Source organism: Bufo gargarizans, chromosome 6, assembly GCF_014858855.1.
Source record: "Bufo gargarizans isolate SCDJY-AF-19 chromosome 6, ASM1485885v1, whole genome shotgun sequence".
In the NCBI taxonomy this organism is placed as follows: Eukaryota; Metazoa; Chordata; class Amphibia; order Anura; family Bufonidae; genus Bufo; species Bufo gargarizans.
In genome coordinates, this window is record NC_058085.1 from 218,609,123 (window position 1) to 218,632,926 (window position 23,804).

At 42.8% G+C, this 23,804-nt stretch overlaps 1 protein-coding gene across 3 annotated transcripts in view; it reads right to left on the minus strand.

Moving 5' to 3' along the window:
• Window positions 1-23,804, minus strand: part of MTG1 (mitochondrial ribosome associated GTPase 1) — a 356,260-nt gene that overhangs the window by 233,147 nt on the left and 99,309 nt on the right. For all 3 annotated transcript variants that reach the window (XM_044296242.1, XM_044296244.1, XM_044296245.1), the window contains exon 5: window positions 18,506-18,562. In XM_044296242.1, the coding sequence (XP_044152177.1) occupies window positions 18,506-18,562 (57 nt within the window). The remainder of the gene's footprint in view (window positions 1-18,505; window positions 18,563-23,804) is intronic.

The following is a 23,804-nucleotide window of genomic DNA, read 5'->3' on the forward strand; positions in this document are numbered from 1 at the left end:
CTGTTGTTCATTGAGGCCATTGGGATATACAGTCTTAAGGTGGAATATCCATCTCGCCTCACACTGGAGGATTCTTTTATCCCAATCGCTGCCTCAAAGGTGGCTTCCCTTTTTCGATGCCCATGAAGGAGAGGCACCTTGGGTCTCCAGCATGCTCAACACGTACATGGCGCGAGACTGTAGTATCCCGACAGTTGTGGATATCGTTTATATGCTCGCCGATTCTCCTTCTCAGCTCCCTTTTTGTTTTGCCAACATATTCTTTCATACAGGTGCATGTGATTTTATAAACAACCCCTATGGTTTTACAGTTTATCAGATCTCTGACAACATATGTTTTCCCTGTATTGCTGCTCCTGAAGGATTTTCCACACTGCATGTACTTACAGGCTATGCACCCTCCACATTGTTAGTTACCATGAACTCCTTTTTCTATAGCCAGGTTTTTTGCGCTGGCTTAGGGGAGAAATGACTGTTCACCGTCCAGTCACGTACACTCTTCCCCCTCCTGTATGTTATACTGGGGTATTCCTTTATGGTGGCACAAAGGTCCGGGTCCATCCTGAGTACATGCCAGTGTCTGGTAATGATTTCTCTTACACCAGCAGAAGCTTCATTAAATGTACTAATCAGATGTGTCTCCTGTGTCTCTGTTGGAGACATATTGTCAGTACTATTTGTCTTATTGGGAGTGAGAAGGGAACTATGAGTGCGGGCTTTTGCGGCCTTATAGGCCGGTGTTAATGCGGCAATGGGGTAACCCCGATCCATGAAGTGTTTTTTTTTTTTTTTAAGTGTGTCGCCTGTTTTTGAAATTCTGCCTCCTTGGAGCAATTTCTCCTTATTCTTAGGTATTGGCCTCGAAGGATCCCCCTCCTGAGGGGGAAAGGATGACAGCTGTCCCACCTCAGGAGGGAAGTCGTCGAGGTTGGTTTTCGAAAAAATGTTGTTCCAAGACAACAGTCTTGATTCTTGATGATGAGAATGTCTAAGAATGGTAGCTGTTTCTCATCACACTCTGACGTGAAGCGTAGACCAATCTGATTCCTGTTTAGGCCGGATGCCCATTCAGAAAAGGATTTAGGACAACCTTTCCAGATGACCAGCACGTCATCGATATAGCGCGCCCATATCTGGACATTCTGGACCTCACAGATGGTCTCGTCACGGAAGACAAGGGTATCCTCCCACCAGCCCAGGAGCAAATTTGCATACGACGGGGCACAAGAACACCCCATCGCAGTTCCCCTGAGCTGGTGGTAGAATCTGCCGCTAAAACGAAAGTAATTTTTACATAGTACAAACTCCAGAAGCTGAAGGATCAAGTTATGTGCCAGAAATTGGCATCCACGTGTGCCCAGGAAATGTGCTACAGCGTGTAAGCCCTATTCGTGCAGGATGGATGAAGGGCTTCCACGTCGATACTCCCTAATATGCACCCATCCTCTAGGTGTATCCCCTCCAATTGTTTTAAGAGGTCTCCTGTGTCTCTGACGTATGAGGGAAGTGATTGCACGAAGGGTAATAGAATTTTATCTATGTAGATTCCCACATTTTGGCTTAGGCTGTTTATGCCCGAAACTATTGGCCGGCCTTTAAGTGGGTCATACCCTTTATGCACTTTCGGCAAACGGTAGAATGTTGCTATCTGTGGATGCTGTGGGAAGAGAAAATCATATTCGGTCTGACTAATTAGTTTGTTATTTTTTACTGTGTCCAATATACTCTTGAGTTCTTGCTTGTATTTAGTCGTGGGGTCTCCCTTCAGGATCTCATAGCAATCACGTGAGGCCAGGAGTTTTTCACACATTGTTTTATAACTGTCTGTATCCATAATGACAATGTTTCCTCCCTTGTCCGAGGGCTTAATGGTTATATTCTTATTTTGAGCTAGGCTCTCAAGTGCCTGTGATTCTTCCTGTGTGCAATTTTGAGGGGCTAGATGTAGGTGTGTTGACTCTAGTTCAGTACCCATTAAATTTAAAAATACATCAATACAATTTGTATCAGTAGTTGTTGCCGTTCTAGTGCTTATTTTTTAGTGGAGTAAAAGGCCCTTCCCCAGGTAGTGTTTCTGATGGGGCCGCTAAGCTCTGAAGGAGTCTTACATCTGCCACCATGTTTGTGGGAACCCCTAATTCCAAGCCTTGTTTCCCCTCTACGTTGCGAAAATGCTTGAACCACCTTAATTTTCTGACAAACAAATTAATGTCGACTATTGTCCTAAAGAGGTTGAACCTAGGTGTAGGTACGAATAAGAGTCCCTTTTCCAAGATACTGTTTTCGGATTCAGTTAGACGATGGGAGGACAGATAATTTTTGGGCCTGTGTTACAGTCGGTTGTTGCTGGGAGCAGTTTCTTAGGGGGTAGGACAAATTCTGATCTAAAAAACCTTGGGTACTTTTATCATAAGAGTTACCTCTATAATTTCTTCTCCCACGCCCCCTCCCTCTGGCAGTATTTCTTCTATTACCTGATTGTTCTGTCGGACTCGGATTGGTCTGTTTCCGTTGAGGACAAATCAGTGTCCCTTTCTGTTCTCCCTTTCTCGCTCAAGAGTATATAGGCTTTATTTTCTTTAAAGTCTGATAAGTCTCGTGTAAACTGCTTATGCTTTCTCTCCTTTAAATGATATTGGAATTTCTCCAAAGCTGCCTGGAGCTGTTTTTCTTTGATTCCAAAATCAGTTTCCTGTGCAAATGTTTGGGTGATCTCAATCTGTTCCCTCAACTTCTTGCCTGCACTTTCTAGTGTGATGCGTTCCTGTTCTACTAAGATTTTCATGAAACGCAGAGAACTGGCAGTTGCTTCCTTTTCCCACTTCGTCATTAACTATGCATTCCTGCATCTATTGGCTGGTAGTAGTGTGATCCTTAGACCCCTTGGTACAATATTGTGTTCTAGGTAGTGCTCCTGGACCTCCCACCAGGACACAATTTGTTCCCTGTACGTTTTTTTTTGCTCTCTAAAAGCCACACTAAACGAGGGGGTATATTTTTTCTGTAAAAAGTTTTTCTCCAGTGTGAGGCGAGATGGATATTCTACCTTAAGACGGTATATCCCAATGGCCTCAATGAACAACAGAGCTATACATGCTTTATTTGAATGTTAAGTGATGATGAATGCCATGTCATCTGGTGTGCACTGACCCATGGGTGCTAATTGTTCCACCGGTGTGCATTAATCTATGGGGGTTGTTTGTCACACTCTGACGTGAAGCGAGGGAACATTAATGTTGATATCACTGCTGATATAAGTGATAAAGAGCCTAACATATTGGAGGATATAATGATGAGAGAATTGATAATGAATTATTGGAGTAGGAATGCATCTAATTGTTGTTCTGCATATCCCCTTTGTCTGTACCACATGACTAACTACTTGCAGGCATCGGTACGGATGAAAATCTACCTAACAAATCCATATTCGAATGATTGTATTATATGAAGTTACCGTCCGGCGTCTGAGACTTCTATCAGCGTGAAGTGCCTGCGCGTCATCCGGTTACCTAGCGACGGGTGATGCTCAGACATAACTTCCGGCAGCATAGGCGATCATGTGACGCAACCTTCTGGTGGAATGGAGCGCATGGAAACGGCATGCGTTCCACATGCGTTCCACCGGGAGAGGGCGGAAACAGCTGGAGGCACTGATTTTAAAAGGCGACACAGCAGTGTATGCTGTGTCTCCACACTGCTAGCATCTTGCAGTGAGGTAAGGCGAGGGTATTGTTGGGGACACTTCCCTATACCCCGGAGGGCGTGTACCAAAGAAACTCTCTGCTGAAGCAGTAATTTGCAAATACATACCTAAGAATGTTATCTGGATGCATATGAAATTGAGCACATTTAGTGATTGTGTTTTTGGCGCATTTACTTTGTGTTTTTATAGAAATCTTCTGACTTCAATAAGCCCCTGATGAAACATGGTATGCAGGGCTATACAGTGAGGGAAATTACAGGGAATAGGCCCCATTTAGGGACAGGTTCCGTATGGGGTCGCCCCTGTCGGGGCGGGTGCTCCGTGTCGTTGAGGCAGGTCTATGAGGATAGCCCCTAACCATCCATATAGGGAGGGCTCTAGACCAGGGCATTACAGGAGTGTCCAGACTGCCATATTATCAGAAGCATTTTGTCCAGACTGCCATATCATCAGAAGCACTTTGGCCACAATTGCCTATTACCACACAGGAGCACTACGCCACCCACCATCTATTGAATCGTATGTCTACCGGACGGGGTAAGATCCACCCATTATTATTATCTTACAAACGACTCTGGATTTATATGTATGTATGTTATTCTGTACTTTGTCCCACTGCAACCACCAATGCTTTTAGTGAAATTGGAGTAAAAGTTATATTTTAAATATACTCAGTCCACATGTGGTAAATACGTTTATTGGAGGTGTGACATATCTCTGCATATATATACCTGGTGCATAGAGATACATTACTGTATCATCGCCCCCTCACAAGAATTTGGAGTCCTGCCTCGTTCTTTGGACATAGACAGTACAGACCAAAAGTTTGGACACACCTTCTCATTCAAAGAGTTTTCTTTATTTTTATGACTATGAAAATTGTAGATTCACACTGAAGGCATCAAAACTATGAATTAACACATGTGGAATTATATACATAACAAAAAACTGAAAATATGTTATATTCTAGGTTCTTCAAAGTAGCCACCTTTTGTTTTGATTACTGCTTTGCACACTCTTGGCATTCTCTTGATGAGCTTCAAGAGGTAGTCATCTGAAATGGTCTTCCAACAGTCTTAAAGGAGTTCCCAGAGATGCTTAGCACTTGTTGGCCCTTTTGCCTGCACTCTGCGGTACAGCTCACCCCAAACCATCTCGATTGGGTTCAGGTCCGGTGACTGTGGAGGCCAGGTCATCTGGCGCAGCACCCCATCACTCTCCTTCATGGTCAAATAGCCCTTACACAGCCTGGAGGTGTGTTTGGGGTCATTGTCCTGTTGAAAAATAAATGATGGTCCAACTAAACGCAAACCGGATGGAATAGCATGCCGCTGCAAGATGCTGTGGTAGCCATGCTGGTTCAGTATGCCTTCAATTTTGAAAATATCCCCAACAGTGTCACCAGCAAAGCACCCCCACACCATCACACCTCCTCCTCCATGCTTCACGGAGGGAACCAGGCATGTAAAGTCCATCCGTTCACCGTTTCTGCGTCGCACAAAGACACGGTGGTTGGAACCAAAGATCTCAAATTTGGACTCATCAGACCAAAGCACAGATTTCCACTGGTCTAATGTCCATTCCTTGTGTTCTTTAGCCCAAACAAGTCTCTTCTGCTTGTTGCCTGTCCTTAGCAGTGGTTTCCTAGCAGATATTCTACCATGAAGGCCTGATTCACACAGTCTCCTCTTAACAGTTGTTCTAGAGATGTGTCTGCTGCTAGAACTCTGTATGGCATTGACCTGGTCTCTAATCTGAGCTGCTGTTAACCTGCGATTTCCGAGGCTGGTGACACGGATGAACTTATCCTCCACAGCAGAGGTGACTCTTGGTCTTCCTTTCCTGGGGCGGTCCGCATGTGAGCCAGTTTCTTTGTAGCGCTTGATGGTTTTTGTGACTGCACTTGGGGACACTTTCAAAGTTTTCCCAATTTTTCGGAATGACTGACCTTAATTTCTTTGTCAACTTTGTTTTTATTAATCATAGAGACAAATTGTGACCTTAATTTCTTAAAGCAATTATGGCCACTTGTTTTTCTTAGCTGCTTTTTTCTTGCCATAATACAAATTCTAACAGTCTATTCAGTAGGACTATCAGCTGTGTATCCACCTGACTTCTCCACAATGCAACTGATGGTCCCAACCCCATTTATAAGGCAAGAAATCCCACTTATTAAACCTGACAGGGCACACCTGTGAAGTGAAAACCATTTCAGATGACTACCTCTTGAAGCTCATCAAGAGAATGCCAAGAGTGGGGGGCGGAGCTAGCGCCGAAACAGTATGGACGCCTGAGGCTGCAGTTCCGTTACAGAGATCACCAAAGAAGCCCAAGGACCGGAGAACAAGCCGCATCAGACAGGAGGAATCCTACCTCCGGGGAGATGGACAAATTTATAAAAAAGGCAGCGATCCTGCATGTGTCTAAAGAGCCCAAGATGGCGCCGACTCCTACCCGCGCCCCGCGCTCTAAACAATCCGACTTGTTAGATCAGGCTGCAGGAGGAGAAGACGACATCCCTATCTCGCGCTCCTTCTTAAAGGAGCTCCTGTCCTCCTCCTTGGCGTCAGCCTTGGAACCTCTGAGCTCCGACCTTGCGGCCATCAAACAGGAAATAACACAGGTGGGCTGCCGTGTGGAATCGCTAGAAAGCACACAAGAGGCCATCATCAGGCATCAGACCGAAGTATCGCAGCGGTTCCTGTGCATCCAGCAAAAGATGAATAACCTCTGCAGCTCCCTGGAAGACCAGGAAAATAGAGGTAGGCGGAACAATTTACGGTTCCGAGGGGTCCCTGAAACGGTGGAAGCTGGAGACGTGCAGAATATTGTGGTGAAAATCTGCATGTCACTTCTTGGACCGGATACAGCCCATGAAATTATTCTTGAAAGGGCCCACCGTGCCCTAAGGCCTAAACCCCCTGTCACGGCCCCACCGAGAGACATCATATGTAAATTCCTTAGTTTCCCTGTCAAAGAGGCAGTCATTATTAAAGCCCGCCAAACTGGTAAAGTGATCTGGGACGACCCCGAATTGCCAATTTTCCAGGACCTGGCCCAATCAACCCTGGATAAAAGAAGATCTCTGGGCCCTCTGACAAGATGGTTGAGAGATCGTAAGATTCCATACAGATGGACTTTTCCTTTCGTCCTTACATTTGCTTATGAAGGCCGCAGACTCTCAGTCTCCAACCACGCAGATCTGGACGCGATTTTTAATCACCTACAGATTGAACCTCTGGAGATAGAAAACTGGGACCCCGTCCAGGACTTTTCCAACCTCCCAGACATCCCACACCCAGGCATTTGGGAGCGCCAACGTACCCCAAAGCGCCACAGAAGCCCCAAGAGAAGATCCTTGTCCAGAAGACTACCTATGGACGATTGAACATATCCGCCCAAGTCCGATCGGATCAGCCAGATCTTTAACAAAATGGTGATTTTGAACATGTTCTCTTGTTTCTCCCCCCCTATTGCTTCTTAGGCTGTACCATGCCTGACACTTTATCGTTTTCATTAGGTATAATACCTTATTGTTATGTTGTTGTTGTATGATGACCTGCGGTCCCTTTGAATATTCCGCAGAAAAGTATAATGCTATGTATTTCTCCGCAACTTCTTGCAGGCCCAGGTTTGGAGCCTCTGGTGGTGAGAGATGGCGGAGCGGTCCTATTTGGATTATAAGGTAATATGGCAGACATACAAATTACCTCTTACAATGTTAAAGGCTTTAACGCTCCTTCCAAGCGCTGCCAAATTCTCTCAGAATTAAGGAGAATGGGCTGCTCCGTGGTCCTCCTCCAGGAGACGCACTTCAGGGTAAACCACTTCCCGAATCGGTCTCATTCTTGCTTCCCCACTTGGTACCATTGTGGCACGAACTCGTCTGCCTCCAGAGGTGTTATCGTAGGCTTTAGTAGAAATATCCCATTCACCTATCTGGATCAAATATTAGACCCTGAGGGTAGATTTATCTTTTTCAAAGGTCGTATAGCCAACCAGACATACACATTTATTAATGTGTACGCTCCAAATGTCACCCAGGTAACATGGATACAAAATATTCTTCAAAAAAATTGATCATTTCAGAGAAGGTGTGACCATTTTGGGAGGTGACCTCAATCTCACTCTAATTCCTCAGAAGACTCATCTTCAAAAAAACTCTGCTCTTTCAAGCAAAGCCTTAAGCAAACTGAGGAATTCTCTCCATGAACGTCGCCTGGTTGACGTTTGGAGATCCCTAAATCCCACAACTAGGGACTTCACATTTTACTCAAACCCACACAGTTCATATCAACGTCTAGACTACCTTATGGTATCAGCGGAACATATCCAACTGTGTCCCAAGGCCCAGATTGGTTCTATTAGTATTTCCGACCATGCCCCTATATGGATTAATATCCTCACACCTGACAGGCCCATTATCTCCTACAGGTGGAGACTCAATGAGATGTTGATCCAATCCCCAGAAAATAAAGAAAAAGTCCTCAATTGGCTGAGAGACTTCTTCTCAACTAAGGATACCCCCGGTATTCACCCCTATACCCTGTGGGACTCCCATAAGGCTTATATCCGAGGTCAACTTATAAGTCTAGACTCATTTACTAAAAAACTAAAACTGGCCCGCATTGACTCCCTTATAAAGAGCATCAGAGATATTGAGATCATCCACAAAAGGTCCCTATTAGACTCCCACATGGCAGAACTTGCGCTCCTCAGGACCGAACTAAAAAACCTCCTTAACGTCCAATCGGCCAAATTTTTCCTCCATGCACAATACAAATATTTTGCCCACGGGGACAAAGTCTCCAAATTCATGATGTCCAGAATTAAGAAAAGAAAGGCCCAAAATGTTATTTGCAAAATTCGCAATAAGGAAGGAGATGTACTCTCCAATACTGAGGCCATAGCCCGTAGGTTCTCTGAGTTCTACCGATCCCTTTATAACCTTCCGACCCAGGACGATTTTATTGCCAAAACCACACATCAGGACTCAATTAATCTCTTCCTCCGTTCTATAGTCACGCCCTGAGTGAATGACGCCCATATCAATATCTTAAATTCCCCATTTACTAATGAGGAACTCCAGTTGGCTTTAAATCAACTCCCAAAAGGTAAGGCCCGTGGCCCTGATGGGTTCCCGGCTATATACTACCGCTCTTAAATCCGTATTATCACCACACTTACTTAATGTATGCAACCGAACCCTACAGGGTGACCCCCTCTCCCACAAAATGACAAAAGCCAATATCACCATTATTCCTAAAGATGGGAAAGACCCCACAGACTGCGGCAATTATCGCCCTATCTCCTTGTTGAATTTGGACTTAAAACTGTTAGCTAAACTGCTAGCTAATCGCCTCGCCCCCATCCTCCCTCAACTGGTACATAGAGACCAAAGAGGCTTTATCAAGGGTAGAGAGGGAAAAGACAATACAGCCAGAGTCTTAAACTTGCTGTTTCATGCCTCAAAATTTCACCATCCACTTGTGTTGGTCAGTACAGATGCCGAAAAAGCATTTGACCGAGTACACTGGAATTATATTTACCGCACCATGGAACATTTCGGAATTCCTAATACCTTTATAAACTCTGTTCAGGCCATGTATACTAATGCCTCGGCATCTGTGTTGATCAACAATACTATATCACATCCCTTTCCCATAAAAAATGGTACTAGGCAAGGGTGCCCCCTGTCCCCCTTGATTTTTGTTCTAATTTTAGAACCCCTTCTTACTCTCATACGTAGTGATGAAACTATAAGAGGCCCAAGATTGGGAGATCAAGAACATAAAATTGCGGCCTTTGCCGATTACCTCCTGATAATGTCATCCAACCCTGATAAATCCTTACATAGTATATATGCCATTTTGGATAAATTTAGCTACCTCTCCAACTTCAAAATAAATATGAAAAAATCCCACATTTTGAGTATAGGGCTCAGCCAGAAAATCAAAACTGAATTAGCTTTCTCCTCCCCTTTTAATTGGGACTCGCCCTTCATAACATATCTAGGAGTCAAGATACACCCTAATATTACTTCCTTATATAAACTAAATTATATCCCTGTGCTAAACTCTATTAAATGTCAATTAGAAGCTCTGAACCCTCCTCTACTTTCTTGGTTTGGACACAAAAACATGGTCATGTCCCTCGTACTACCTAGATTACCGTATTTTTCGCCCCCATAAGACGCACTTTTTCTTCCCCCAAAATGGGGGAGAAATGCCCCTGCGTCTTATGGGGCGAATACTTGCAGTTTTACATCGCTGGCAGCGATGTATCAGTGAGCGGGGACTCGGGGAGGGACTGGGAGGAGTGTCTGGGGGCTGGCAATAGCGGTGCAGTCAGTGTAGTATAGCACCGCCCCGCCGCTCCAGTATACTAATATACGATGTCATATTCAATTAATAATTATCAAACATGCCCCCTCACTCCTATTACTAACTTACATCTAATCGCTGCTGTTGAATTCATGCAGGCCAGGCGGGCGGGCGGCAGCGTAACTCTTGTCACGTGCCTGCGCCGCCTACTTTATGAATGAAGCAGGCGGCGCAGGCAAGTGACGTCAGTGAGACGCGCCGACCGTTCTGCCTGAAAACAGCAGCGATTAGGATGTAAGGTAGTAATAGGAGACAGTGAGGGGGCATGTTTGATAATTATTAATTGAATATCACATCTTATATTTGTATGGTGGCGGCGGCGGGGGGGGGGGGGGGGGGGGGGGTGCGGCTGCGATCTGTGGATGGCACAGTTATGGGCTGGGGGGTCTGTGGATGGCACATATACAACAGTGCCAGCCACAGATCCCCCCCCCCCTGTAACAGTGCCAGCCACAGATCCCGCCCCTGTAACAGTGCCAGCCACAGATCCCCCCTGTAACAGTGCAAGCCACAGATCCCCCCATAACAGTGACCGTCATCCACAGATCTCCCCCATAACAGTGACCGTCAACGACAGATCTCCCCCATAACAGTGTCCGTCATCCACAGATCCCCCCATAACAGTGTCCGTCATCCACAGATCCCCCCCATAACAGTGTCCGTCATCCACAGATCCCCCACCATAACAGTGTCAGTCATCCACAGATCCCCAGTAATAGTGCCATCCACAGACCACCATTAGTTCCAAACACACAGCACACCTTTTGGTAAAAAAAAAATTTTTTCTTATTTTCCTCCCCAAAACCTAGGTGCGTCTTATGGGCCGGTGCGTCCTATAGGGCGAAAAATACGGTAACATACTTCCTCCAAGCTCTCCCCATACCTATCCCTAACTCCTTCTTTCAATCTCTAGGACAATCAATACGCTCCTTCATATGGAACGGTAAAAAAGCTAGGATCAATATATCAACACCCTCCGGAGATCAAGGAGGCATAGGTCTTCCCAATCCTCAACTATACAACAAAGCTATACTCCTCTCTAGGGCCCTGGATTGGTTTAGTAACCCTGATCAGAAGTCCTGGGTTGGTATGGAGACCCCTGCTTACCTACCGTCACTAAGGTCCTTACTGGTAGACCCTCACCATAATTTGTCACCAACAACTAAACACAACCTACTGGTTGTATCTACTCTTGAGGCGTGGAAATGGCTCCAAGACTCGAAATGGGGTTTCCCATCGCCATCCCCTCTGGTTCAAATCAGAGATGTGATGGGCTTAGCTCCTTTAGAGCTTAGACAAAGTGTCCCCAAGAAACTGCGATCCACTGACCTTCCTATAATCAGTATTCTGTTGAGGAATGAAGAGGGACCACTGAACCGAGCAACCCTGATCTCTTCCCTACCGAGATTGAATCCCATCCACATATGCTACAGTTCCTGGTGACGTACATTAATAGACACATCCCATTGAGCTCCCTAATTAGACCCCTCACGTGGTTTGAGAGTCTAATACACAGCCCTTCTCCTCCGAGGGAAGTTATATCCCTACTCTATAGATATCTAAATAATGCGATTATGCCACCTAAACCTAGCTTTATAACCCTATGGGAAAGAGATCTAAACACCCATTTCACGGATGAGGAACAGCACCTTATGTTTAGAATACCACACTCGTCCTCTAGATGTACCAGGATCCAAGAAAATGGATATAAGGTACTGACTAGATAGTACAAAACACCTGATGTCACTCACCATTTTAGCAGTAGTGGTTCTGACGCATGTTGGAGGTGTGGAGAAGAGCGAGGAACAATGCTCCATATTTGGTGGACCTGTCCCCTGATCTTTGATTGGTGGAATATTATTTTTTTAAAATGCAACGAAATTTGCAAAACTAATGTTAACCCGTCACTGGTCTTAGCTCTACTAGGATTGTGTCCCAACCACAAGACAATCATCCCCCCCCCCTGTTCAAGATATTGATTATAGCCGCTCGACTCCTAATCCCTACACATTGGTTATCTTCAAATGTCCCATCTTTGGACCACTGGCTCAACAATGTTGAATCCTTATATAGATTCAAGGAATTAGCAGCTTGGGAGAATAGGTTTCACCATAAATTTACAATTCTATGGAAAAATTGGAGATCCTATAGAGTTTTTCCAAGGATAAATCCTCCCCCACCACCCAGCTTTACAGCAAGCTCTTAAATTATGACCTTCCCTTAACCTGCGGATATGTACTACTAATGATATTGCTCTGCTTGCATACATCCTTTTTTCTAGTTGTTGTGTTGATTGTTGTTTATTAATGACCACTAAACAATTTGTGTAAGACAATTTATGCATAACGGGAGCTCGCAACTCCCTTTCAAAAGTACTCTGTAATTGACAATTATTTGCAATAAAGCTTTTTGAAAATGAAAACTAAAAGAAAAAGAATGCCAAGAGTGTGCAAAGCAGTAATCAAAGCAAAAGGTGGCTACTTTGAAGAACCTAGAATATGACATTTTCAGTTGTTTCACACTTTTTTGTTATGTATATAATTCCACATGTGTTAATTCATAGTTTTGATGCCATCAATTTTCATAATAAAGAAAACCTCTTTGAATGAGAAGGTGTGTTCAAACTTTTGGTCTGTACTCTGTGTGTGTGTGTGTGTGTGTGTGTGTGTGTGTGTGTGTATATATATTCAAATTCCTTATTAGTTTTCTTTTCTTGGCTAAGCGTCACAGTCAAAATCATATTAACTCACACCTAAGCTGTCTTATACTAAATAAGCCTACAGCAATCAATAAGAGCAAATATTAATGACCGGCAGCAAAATAGAAGCTGAGCCATGATTGGTGGCTATATGCAACCTGATGAATATCAAGGCTAACTGCCACAACAGCCAACAAACAATGGCTCCGATAGTTTGGCGGTTAGGATGGTTAGTATATTTTTTGGCAAATAATAGGAACGCGGGGGGGATTTTGACTCAATAAATAGTCTATAACGTTCCCTGAGTCACAGGAGGCGGCTGTGCAAAATGTTGCGATTGTAAATGCGACGGTGCGGATTCCTTTAACGGACATACACTCAGCTTATATATTAGATTATAGGTGTGTGTATGTGTATATATATATATATATATATATATATATATATATATATATATATATATATATTTATTAGAAAATAGAGGGGCACTCCATATAAGGGAACGGAAGACTGTAGTAAAGATTAGTGCTTAATCTATTATAGACATAGCATCACACAGAATAAAAGACATCCATATAAAATGACATAAAATAACAAATCATAAAATCTATATATAAACTCAAGTCCAAAGATCAGGGTCCTAGAGAAACACTGGATAGTGATAGAGGTTCAAAAGTTCATAGATGTGCACACTCTCCACAATAGGATCAGTCCCAGCAGGTGCAGATCCACCTTAATCCAGCTCCAAATAGCAGCGTCTGCAGCATCAAATGGCAGGTATAACACACTCTCCAACTGCAGCTTTCAATATAGGAGGGCAAAATTGCTTCCAATCCTAGAGGGAGCATCTTTTTGTGTGTTTGTAACAAATGTATCAAAGCGTCTCTTACCCTCTGCCTGGATTCAATGTAATAAGTCGAAGACAGCCGAACACAGCTCAACGCGGCGTCCCACGTGGTATGGAGTCTAAACGTGACGTCTCACGTGACTCCACGGCTGAAGCAGAGGTTGACGTACTTGCTAAATCCTGGTAAGCACCACCTCGATAGGAGATTCGCTGTGCAGATCACCCCGACCGACGGTATTTCTTCTCGGTCACTTGTAATTACTTTGGGGGAAATTTACTCACTGTCCTCACAAGCCCAAACGCGTTTCAGCACTCTGCACTCAGCACTCTGTTCCTTCCTCCCTGCCCTGCTCCCCTCCCTTTTTCCGACGTAGACAGATCTCCTATAATCGTCGGACAGTGATTTATGTCTCTATATATTTATATTTGAGAAAATTGATATGTGTGTATGCCTCTGGATCCCTGAAACCGCTTTTTTATAGTTTTTTTTAAGAAAAACGCATCAAAAACGCATATGAGTTTTTTTTTTGTTTTTGTTTTTTTATTTGATATTGATTATAACATCCACAAGGTTATTTATAGGTTTTATAATGATTTTAGTGTCTATGTATGAAATATTGTGTTTTTTAACTAAGAAAGGACATGGATTATATATTAGACGCATGTGACCACATATGCGTCTTTTGTCAGTTTATATGGTTTATGACATTCATATTGTTATGTTTTTTCTATTTTTGATGGGAGCTCTATATGATCAGATTCATGATATGGCCTGAGAGATTGATGATTGAAATTCCATGCCGGACTTTTAGGATGTCCCAATTAGAACAGCCCTACCCACGGCTGGTCTCCTGGGAAGATATAAAATGCTGCCAAATGCTCACTGTCTCTACCACTGAGGAAGGGGTGTATTCCCTGAAACGCGTTTGGACTTGAGGACAGTGAGTAAATTTCCCCCAAAGTAATTACAAGTGACTGAGAAGAAATACCGTCGGTCGGGGTGATCTGCACAGCGAATCTCCTATCGAGGTGGTGCTTACCAGGATTTAACAAGTACGTCTACCTCTGCTTCAGCCGTGGAGTCACGTGAGACGTCACGTTCAGACTCCATACCACGTGGGACGCCGCGTTGAGCTGTGTTCGGCTGTCTTCGACTTATTACATTGAATCCAGGCAGAGGGTAAGAGACGCTTTGATACATTTGTTACAAACACACGAAAAGATACTCCCTCTAGGATTGGAAGCAATTTTGCCCTCCTATATTGAAAGCTGCAGTTGGAGAGTGTGTTATACCTGCCATTTGATGCTGCAGACGCTGCTATTTGGAGCTGGATTAAGGTGGATCTGCACCTGCTGGGACTGATCCTATTGTGGAGAGTGTGCACATCTATGAACTTTTGAACCTCTATCACTATCCAGTGTTTCTCTAGGACCCTGATCTTTGGACTTGAGTTTATATATAGATTTTATGATTTGTTATTTTATGTCATTTTATATGGATGTCTTTTATTCTGTGTGATGCTATGTCTATAATAGATTAAACACTAATCTTTACTACAGTCTTCCGTTCCCTTATATGGAGTGCCCCTCTATTTCTAATTTTGTCTACCGTGCGGTTTGGGTGGACCGAGAGGTGAGCACCCACATCCATTAGGTTTATAGGTTGAGCCGCTGGTCTGTAATACTTTGTTAGAGATAGAGATATATATATATATCTTTAACACCTTTACAGGTGAGCTTAATGTGACCTCTAAACTTTTGAAGGCACATGTCCAACTGTTCAATGTTCCAGTACTTTTTGCACAGCTTGCTGCTCTCTAACAGGTGTTTGAGCCATAAATGATCCAATAAATGTTCTGGTTCAATTAGAATTGGTATTTAAACAGACCACCTCATCATCATGCTGTTCACATTTTGACATCATGAGACCAAGACGACACCTAACAAATGATCAACAGTACCTCGTTATTGTGAACCTTCAAGCAGGATGTTCTCAGACGGACGTGGCCACTGAGCTTAGAGTGTCACAATGACCTGTGGAAAAGATGATGAATGCCACACAACTACAGGCACATTTAAGGGAGGTTAGAGGCCCCTAAGTGTCACATCAGACTATTTGAAACCATTTACATGGGCATGGTCTGTGTGCTACACAACCTGCAAGGCTACCTGATCACACCACCAATCACAGGCGCCATCATCTTACATCGGCTAGGGAGCATCTACGCTGTTTCCACTGGGCAGAAATGACAGCCGCCAACCATGCTGGAGACATCAAGTAGAGCACTTTGCATCAGACACCGTTTGCCTTTGGTGGTGGTGGTGATGATACAGTGTAGGCAGGTGTGTCTAGTCAATACACAACTGCCCTACACTTTGTGAATAGTACAGGGACAAGCCCATACTACTTGAATAACATCAGTCATTGTGCCTCTGCATGAACACAGGCCTATTTTCATGTTCACGGACGACAATGCACCAGCTCATTGAGGTTGCATCCTTAGGGAACGGATAAAGGAGACTGGAGTACCTCAAATGGAGTTGCCAGCACTTTCTAAGGAGCTTAATCCCGTTGAAAACCTATGAGTCAGCTGAGTCACCATGTAGAGGCTCGTAACACTGTACCCCAGAACCTCAATGACCTAAGGGCTGCTATCAAGAAGAGTGGGATGCAATCAGCAGACAATAAGTCGACTTGTGAAGAGCATGAAACATTGCTGTCAAGCTGTAATTGATGCTCAAGACCACATGACAAGTTATTGAGACATTGATGTTTTTTTTTTTTTTTTTTTGTGGGGGTATTCCCACTGCTTTTATTTCAATATTGTTTGAGATGAGGAAATCGCCATTGCATTTTTCTACTGTCCTACTTTCATGATATATCACTGTAGAGTGAACTTTTTACGTTTTCCATAAATTTCACCCGAAAGCCAAATAGTGTATGTGCACAGCACTTTAGTGCACAGATCCGACATCAATCCACTGATAGCGACAGATAGAAAAAATGAGGATACACCTTTTCAGTCTGGCGCCATTTGGTATCCGACATCACAACTGATGTTCTGGATGTATGAGAAAAATACTATAAAAATATAGGATCCGTATTGGCTTTAGTTCCCATCCAGTGTTTTCTACTTTAAACCGGAGGGGAACTTAAATGGGTTACCCAAGAGCTTATATTGATGACCTATACTCTGGATATCAGATCGGAGGGGGCCTGACAACATGGACCCCTGCCGATCAGCTGTTAGAAGAGGCTGGCGCTCCATGGCACCTTCCTTGGCCATATGACATCATCGTACATTGGTCAGAAGGCCTAGTTGCAGATCAGCCCTCATCAAGTCAAAAAGGCTGAGCTGCAATACAGAGCAAGAAATGCAATTTACAGTTCTGTTCTTTGAAAGTTGCCCGGAGACAGCTGTGCTCACCAGAGCTCTGGGGAAAACAGTGGCTCCCTGAAACAGCTGGTCAGCAGGGGTACAACAGGTGCTTGGACCCCCGCAGGTGTGATGATGATGAAATATCCTGAGGACACTGATTGCATGCTGACATGGAGAGAGACCAGACTTTCCATCAAGATGGTCACCAATGCGCCACCAATGGTCCTGTGCTGACCCAGACTGATCCCTTATCGTACCCTCTCCAGGCTTGGCATCTCATCTGGGACTTAGGGAAGTATAATTATATCTTCCGCTTTCTGTCATAGCAATTGTTATGATTATTGGCCTATCCTGCTGTTATTTCGATTTTATTGAAAGCAATACTTTGATTATCAGTATTTAAATGGTGTGTGGTCCATTTTTTTTTTTTTATTTTTTTTTTAAAGGGTCTCTGCACTGTGGACATTTGGTATGTGATTCAGATACATTATATCTGGTCCCAAATATGTGGGAATTGTCTTTCTTTATGGCCATGATATTTACCATTATCATTTGGGTATTATTACAAGAATATAATCCGATTCTTACACATATTATTGCCTCCATTCCTGTATCGTTTATTTTTTGGAGTTTTTTTGTTATATGTGGTCCCCTGATGAACTGACCCCAGAGAACGGTTCAGAGAAACACATTGGGACATATGGTATGTGCTCCTTTTTTTCCCACTGGTGATCAAAACCTGGACGCCACTGGTTTATTTGGGAGCATATTTGTATTATGTGCGATTATTTGGGTTGTAACTTTATTATTTTCTGATACATGCATTGACTTATGACATTACTATTTGACTGCAGTCATATTTGGTCTCTTCTCAGGTGGCGGTATCTATCCCTTGTCAGGGACATATAGGGCCTATCAAGAGGTTCATGACACAGGATTGCCCCCATCAGGCGGCCATCCCTGTTTTGCAAGGCAGGGCCTATAGCTTGATAGGACAAGTGTGAGGGTGAGTCAATTTTCCTTGTCCTGCCCAGCCTCATTGTTAATTGCTTTTTAAAGGCACAAATTGGGCGATTTGTAATGATCATCAGTAAAGATTACGTTTTACATTGGTGAAGGTACTCTGTGATTACATATCCTGAGACGTATGTTTAGGGAACCTTAAAGAAAGTGACAATGTAAAAAGTTATTGTGCAGTTTTTCAGCCAGGGTTCCTCAGAAAACATCAAACAAGAACTGCCATTTAATGTAGGTATGGCAAAGTGATCTCAGTCAAGGACACTTGATGTGGGGTCAGGAAAAGCACTTAAAAAATAATTAGCACTGGAATTATGGCTTACTTTGCTCATCCCTACTGCCAACTTCTTTGAGGAAGTTTTTTAAGAAGCATCTCCATGGACAAAAGGGCGAAATTAACTTCCCAAGAAGAAGCGGATAAGTCTACACTGTTTCATGACATTAAATTCACTTCTACTAGTCACCAAATAACCTCACCTCTGCTCTGTTGAACTGAGTGTTACTTCCAATCTGTTCAGTAATAGCTGGAACAATCTAAAATTCAAGAAAAAAAACAAGGTTACAAAAGTATATGCCCCATAAATAATAGCAGTTTCATAAACTCAGGAGAAGGTATGTGGATCAAAAACAACAAGTCAGTTCTAGTGGCTCTCCAGAGATGACACCATTCTGATGACTATTCAGAAGTAGCGCACTGTACATTACAATTTTTTTGCATCTATTATGCTTTAATGCTCATTTCAGAGTGGCATATATTTATACATTACCATGTTTATATAATACTATAGTGGCAGTCTAGGGACGGCATACACTGCTCACAAAAAGTTATGGATATTTGGTTTGTGGCTGAAATTTCAGGATGACCCTAAAATGCACTCTAACCTTTACAGGTAAACATAAACTTCTCTGAACTTATGAATGCACATGTCCAACTGTTTAATGTTTCAGTACTTTTTGCACAACTTGTTGCTCTCTAACAAGGAACTTAATGGCAAACTTCCCAACAGGTGTGTGATCCATGAGTCACCCAATACATTTCCTGGTTCAATTAGAAATGGTATTTAAACAATCCTCTTAATCATGCTGTTCATATTTTAAGATGAGACCAAGACAACACCTAACAATTGATCAACAATACCTCGCCATTGTGAGGCTTTAAACAGGGTGTTTTCAGATGGACTGAGATTAGAGTTTCATCAGCAGGTTGTAACAGAGATATAGAGAGACTGGAAGAGTCACTGAAAGGCATAGAAGTGGACGTCCTTTGGCCACATCCCACACTGATGACCGCTTCATTGTGAACAATGCCCTGTGGAACCAGATGGTGAATGCCACACAACTACAGGCACATTTAAGGGAGGTGAGAGGCACCCAAGTGGCACGTCAGACCATTAAAAACCGTTTACATCAGAGTGGTCTGTGTGCTAGCCAACCTGCAAGGCACAGGCATCATCATCTTGCATGGGCCTGGGAGCATCTACACTGGACAAGGGACCAGTGGGCCTCACTGCTGTTCACGGATGAAGGTTGATTCCCATTGAGCAGAAACGATGGCCGCCAACGATTGTGGAGACGTCAAGGAGAGCGCTATGCATGAGACACTGATAGCATTTGGTGGTGGTGTTACAGTGTGGGCAGGTGTGTCTAGTCAATACAGAACTGCCTTACACTTTGTGAATGGTACAGCGAAAAGCCCATACTACTTGAATAACATCATTAATTCAGTAATTTTGTCTCTGCATGGCCCAACACAGGCCTAATTTCATTTTTATGGACAACAATGCGCTCATCAAGGTCGCATTATTAGAAAACGGCTGCTGGAGACTGGGGTAACATAAATAGAGTGGCCTGCACTTTCTTTAGACCCGAATCCCATTGAAAACAAGCCCCCACAAAAGATGATCAGCAGAATAAATAAATAAAAAAGAGAACTATATATACACACACACACAATATATATATATATATAATTTATTTTTTCTAAGAAAATGGTAACAATTTTATAAAATACCTTAGCCATTTTTTAGTGATATAGTCTTACAAAAAGTTTAATTAAAAAAGGTACTACTACCTCAAAATAGTACCAATGAAAGAATCAACTCCTCCCCCCAAAACATGCCCCTACAAGAGGATCAGACAGTTTATTTAAAAAAATGCTGTGTAAAATGAGTATCTCTGTAGTCGTACTGACCAGCACAATAAAGATAATGTGTAATTTTCCCTGTGCGGTATACATCGCAAATAACAAAATCCAAAAAGCAGAGACAGAATTGCTGTACTGGTATCCTGTTTAACGCCTTGCCGACCCTGGATGAGGATGCTCGTCCTAACTGGCCGGTACTTAACACCTTAGGACTAGCATTCTCGTCCTAGAGAGTTATCCGACTGCCCCACACGCACTGCCACAATCAGCAGCAGGGGCCTGGATGTTATTGACAGCCGGGCCCCTGATATATATGCCAGAATCAGTGAAAACACAGATGCTGGAGGATTAACCCCCTGTATGCCGCGTTCACTGTGACCGTGGCATACAGGGGTTTTGTGGCAGCTTGTACATAACCATCGGGTCCTCTCCCTGTGGTGAAGGGGACCTGATGGTTGCTATGGCAGTCCCAATGCCTTACACAGGCAGCTGCGGAAGGCTAGGAGATCCAGCCCCAGGGCTGGGTCTACAAGGCAACTGTCAGCATCTTACACTGTAAGACACTGACAGTTCAATACAGCACTACAGATGTATTATGCTGTAATGAAACAGGGATCCGACCCTGAAATGTTGGTCCCATAGTGGGACATAGATAAAAAATAAATAAATTAAAAAAGTGTTTTTTTTAATAAAAAAAAAATAAAGGTTGCAAGTAAAATAAAAAAAATAAAAAAGCGTCATCTCCCATAATCAAGCCATGTACAATAAACAAATAAAATAAAATAGATATATTGGGTATCGCCACATTCGTATCAACTGGCGCTACAAAAATGTCACATGATCTACCCTGTCAGATGAACGCTGTAAAAAAAATAAAAAGACGTGCCAAAATAGCCATTTTTGTCACATTGCCTTACAAAAAGTGTAATAGTGAGTGATCATCCCGCAAAAAACAAGCCCACATTTAAAAAAATATGGCTTTTAAAACTATTATGTACCAATAATGAAAACTCATCCCAAAAAATAAAAGCCCCAACAGAAAAAAAACATATAAAAACGTATGGGTCCCAGAAAATGGCTGTGCTAGTACCCCAGTAATTGTTCAATAGCAACATGGCGCCAGTAAACAAATCCAAATCTGCGCTGCAAAAGCCAAATGGCATCCTTTCCCTTCTGAACCATGCAGTGTACCAAAACAGCAGTGTACCTCCCCATTTATTAAATAAAGTCCCTTTTAGGAACCCTCGGGATATTATTAGTAATAACACATCTATGGTCTATTCAGACCCTAAATTCCCTGTAGGGGTCCCTAACTGAAAATAAAAATATTTCTTTATTAGTTATTATTTTAAAATAAATGAACCAAACAACTATAGAAAACTATTAAAATTATCAGTGTCTGATGGAGGGTACAATTGGAGTGTATGAATGTATTTGCTTTTGTCACATGTAGCCACTGTGGAGTGCAGTGCCTCCCATTCATTTGTATGGGGTATAGCTGCACTTACAAGCCTCTGCTAATACTTTGTTTGTGCATTCATACAATGTGATGGCAGATTGGGCGCTCCTATTAAGAGCCTTTTATCGTTCGGCCTTTATATTCAGGCTGGACAACAGTGAAACAATGTTGCTAGGTTTGTGTGTACTTTTGAAGCTGCCACTAGTCTGCTCAATTCACTTGTCTCTAGGCTACACTCTACACTTTTGTGCTACTGACTGCTCTATTTCATCCATAGAAGTCACTGTTCGTGCTAAACCGCTCATGTGGCATGCTCAATTCCACTCCTCAATGTCTGGTGCTGTCTCTGCAGCGTACTCTTTTTTTACTAGTCCCTAGCATTTCCGACACTGTTTAAAATACAGGACGTCATACCACCCCTCCCAACATGTTTCGCCACGCTCGGTGGCTTCGTCAGGGGATGTGGGGTATGGCATTTCAGTACCCAGTAGAACCCGCCTAACATTTTAAAGGGCACAGTGTGTCTCAGATGGTACACGCTGGGCACAGAAATGCGATCTGTGGAAAACAATCAATTTTCACTTTGTACAGTCCGCTGTGCGTTAATTTCTGCAAACTATCTTTGGCGTAAAAAAGCTCACTCCAATTCTCAATAAATACATTGAAGGGTGTAGTTTTAGATATGGGGTTACCGTACTTCTTGGGAGTACCATTTATTATTTCATCCCAGGACCTCTACAGTTGTCAGCACAAGATGCTTAATTCATCACAATGCACCTCAAATGTGCATGGTGCTCTTCCTCTCCTGAGTCCTATGGTATGTCCAGGCAGAAGATTTGGGCCACATGTAAGGTGTTTATAAAACCAGGAAGCATGACACAATAGTAAGAGGGCGTGCATTGCACACTGGCACACACTGGGCACAACACATTAGGCCCTGAAATGGCACATCTGTGTGAAAATGATAATTACACGTAGTGGTAATTGGATTTTCCAGAACCCATGACATCACCAGAGAAAGATGGATCCGCCCCCATAACTGGACAGGAAACCTCAGAGAAATTAAAAAGAGAACACCCACTTCCTCCCTCAGTGTTGATTCCAGAGTAGATCAGTAGGAGACATACAAATAGAATTCCTATAACTTCATTCTTCCTTTTTATTTATTTTTACCTGAAAGACAAACAATTCATATAAACCATAAGCACCAGGGAGGGAAGTAGAGGGGTGCTGTCATGGGTTCTGGAAAATTAAATTACCGGTAAGTGTAAGTATAATTTTTCCCTTCACCGATGACAGCACCATAGAGAGACCAAACAGCAGAGATATACAAGTAATCTAAGCTAAGAAGACCTAGAAGGAAGCATAGGGAACCAAACTCAAAATGTTGAAACGATAAACATCCTAAAACCTAGGAAACTTCAAAACTAGACATTATACTTAAAACCCAACACAATCTTCTAAAATAAATCTCAAATGGGTTTCTCATCAAGTGTTTACAAAAATAATCATAACCAATTTAGGAAAGCATCTTTACCACTTCAGCCCCGCTAGCTGAAACCCCCTTCATGACCAGAGCACTTTTTACACTTCGGCACTACACTCCTTTCACCGTTTATCGCTCGGTCATGCAACTTACCACCCAAATGAATTTTACCTCCTTTTCTTTCATTTGGTGGTATTTTATTGCTGCTGACATTTTTACTTTTTTTTTTTGTTATTAATCGAAATGTAACATTTTGTTTGCAAAAAAATGACATTTTTCACTTTCAGCTGTAAAATTTTGAAAAAAAAACGACATCCATATATAAATTTTTCGCTAAAATTATAGTTCTACATGTCTTTGATAAAAAAAAAATGTTTGGGCAAAAAAAAAAATGGTTTGGGTAAAAGTTATAGCGTTTACAAACTATGGTACAAAAATGTGAATTTCCGCTTTTTGAAGCAGCTCTGACTTTCTGAGCACCTGTCATGATTCCTGAGGTTCTACAATGCCCAGACAGTAGAAAAACCCCACAAATGACCCCATTTCGGAAAGTAGACACCCTAAGGTATTCGCTGATGGGCATGGTGAGTTCATAGAACTTTTTATTTTTTGTCACAAGTTAGCGGAAAATGATGATGCTTTTTTATTTTTATTTTTTTCTTACAAAGTCTCATATTCCACTAACTTG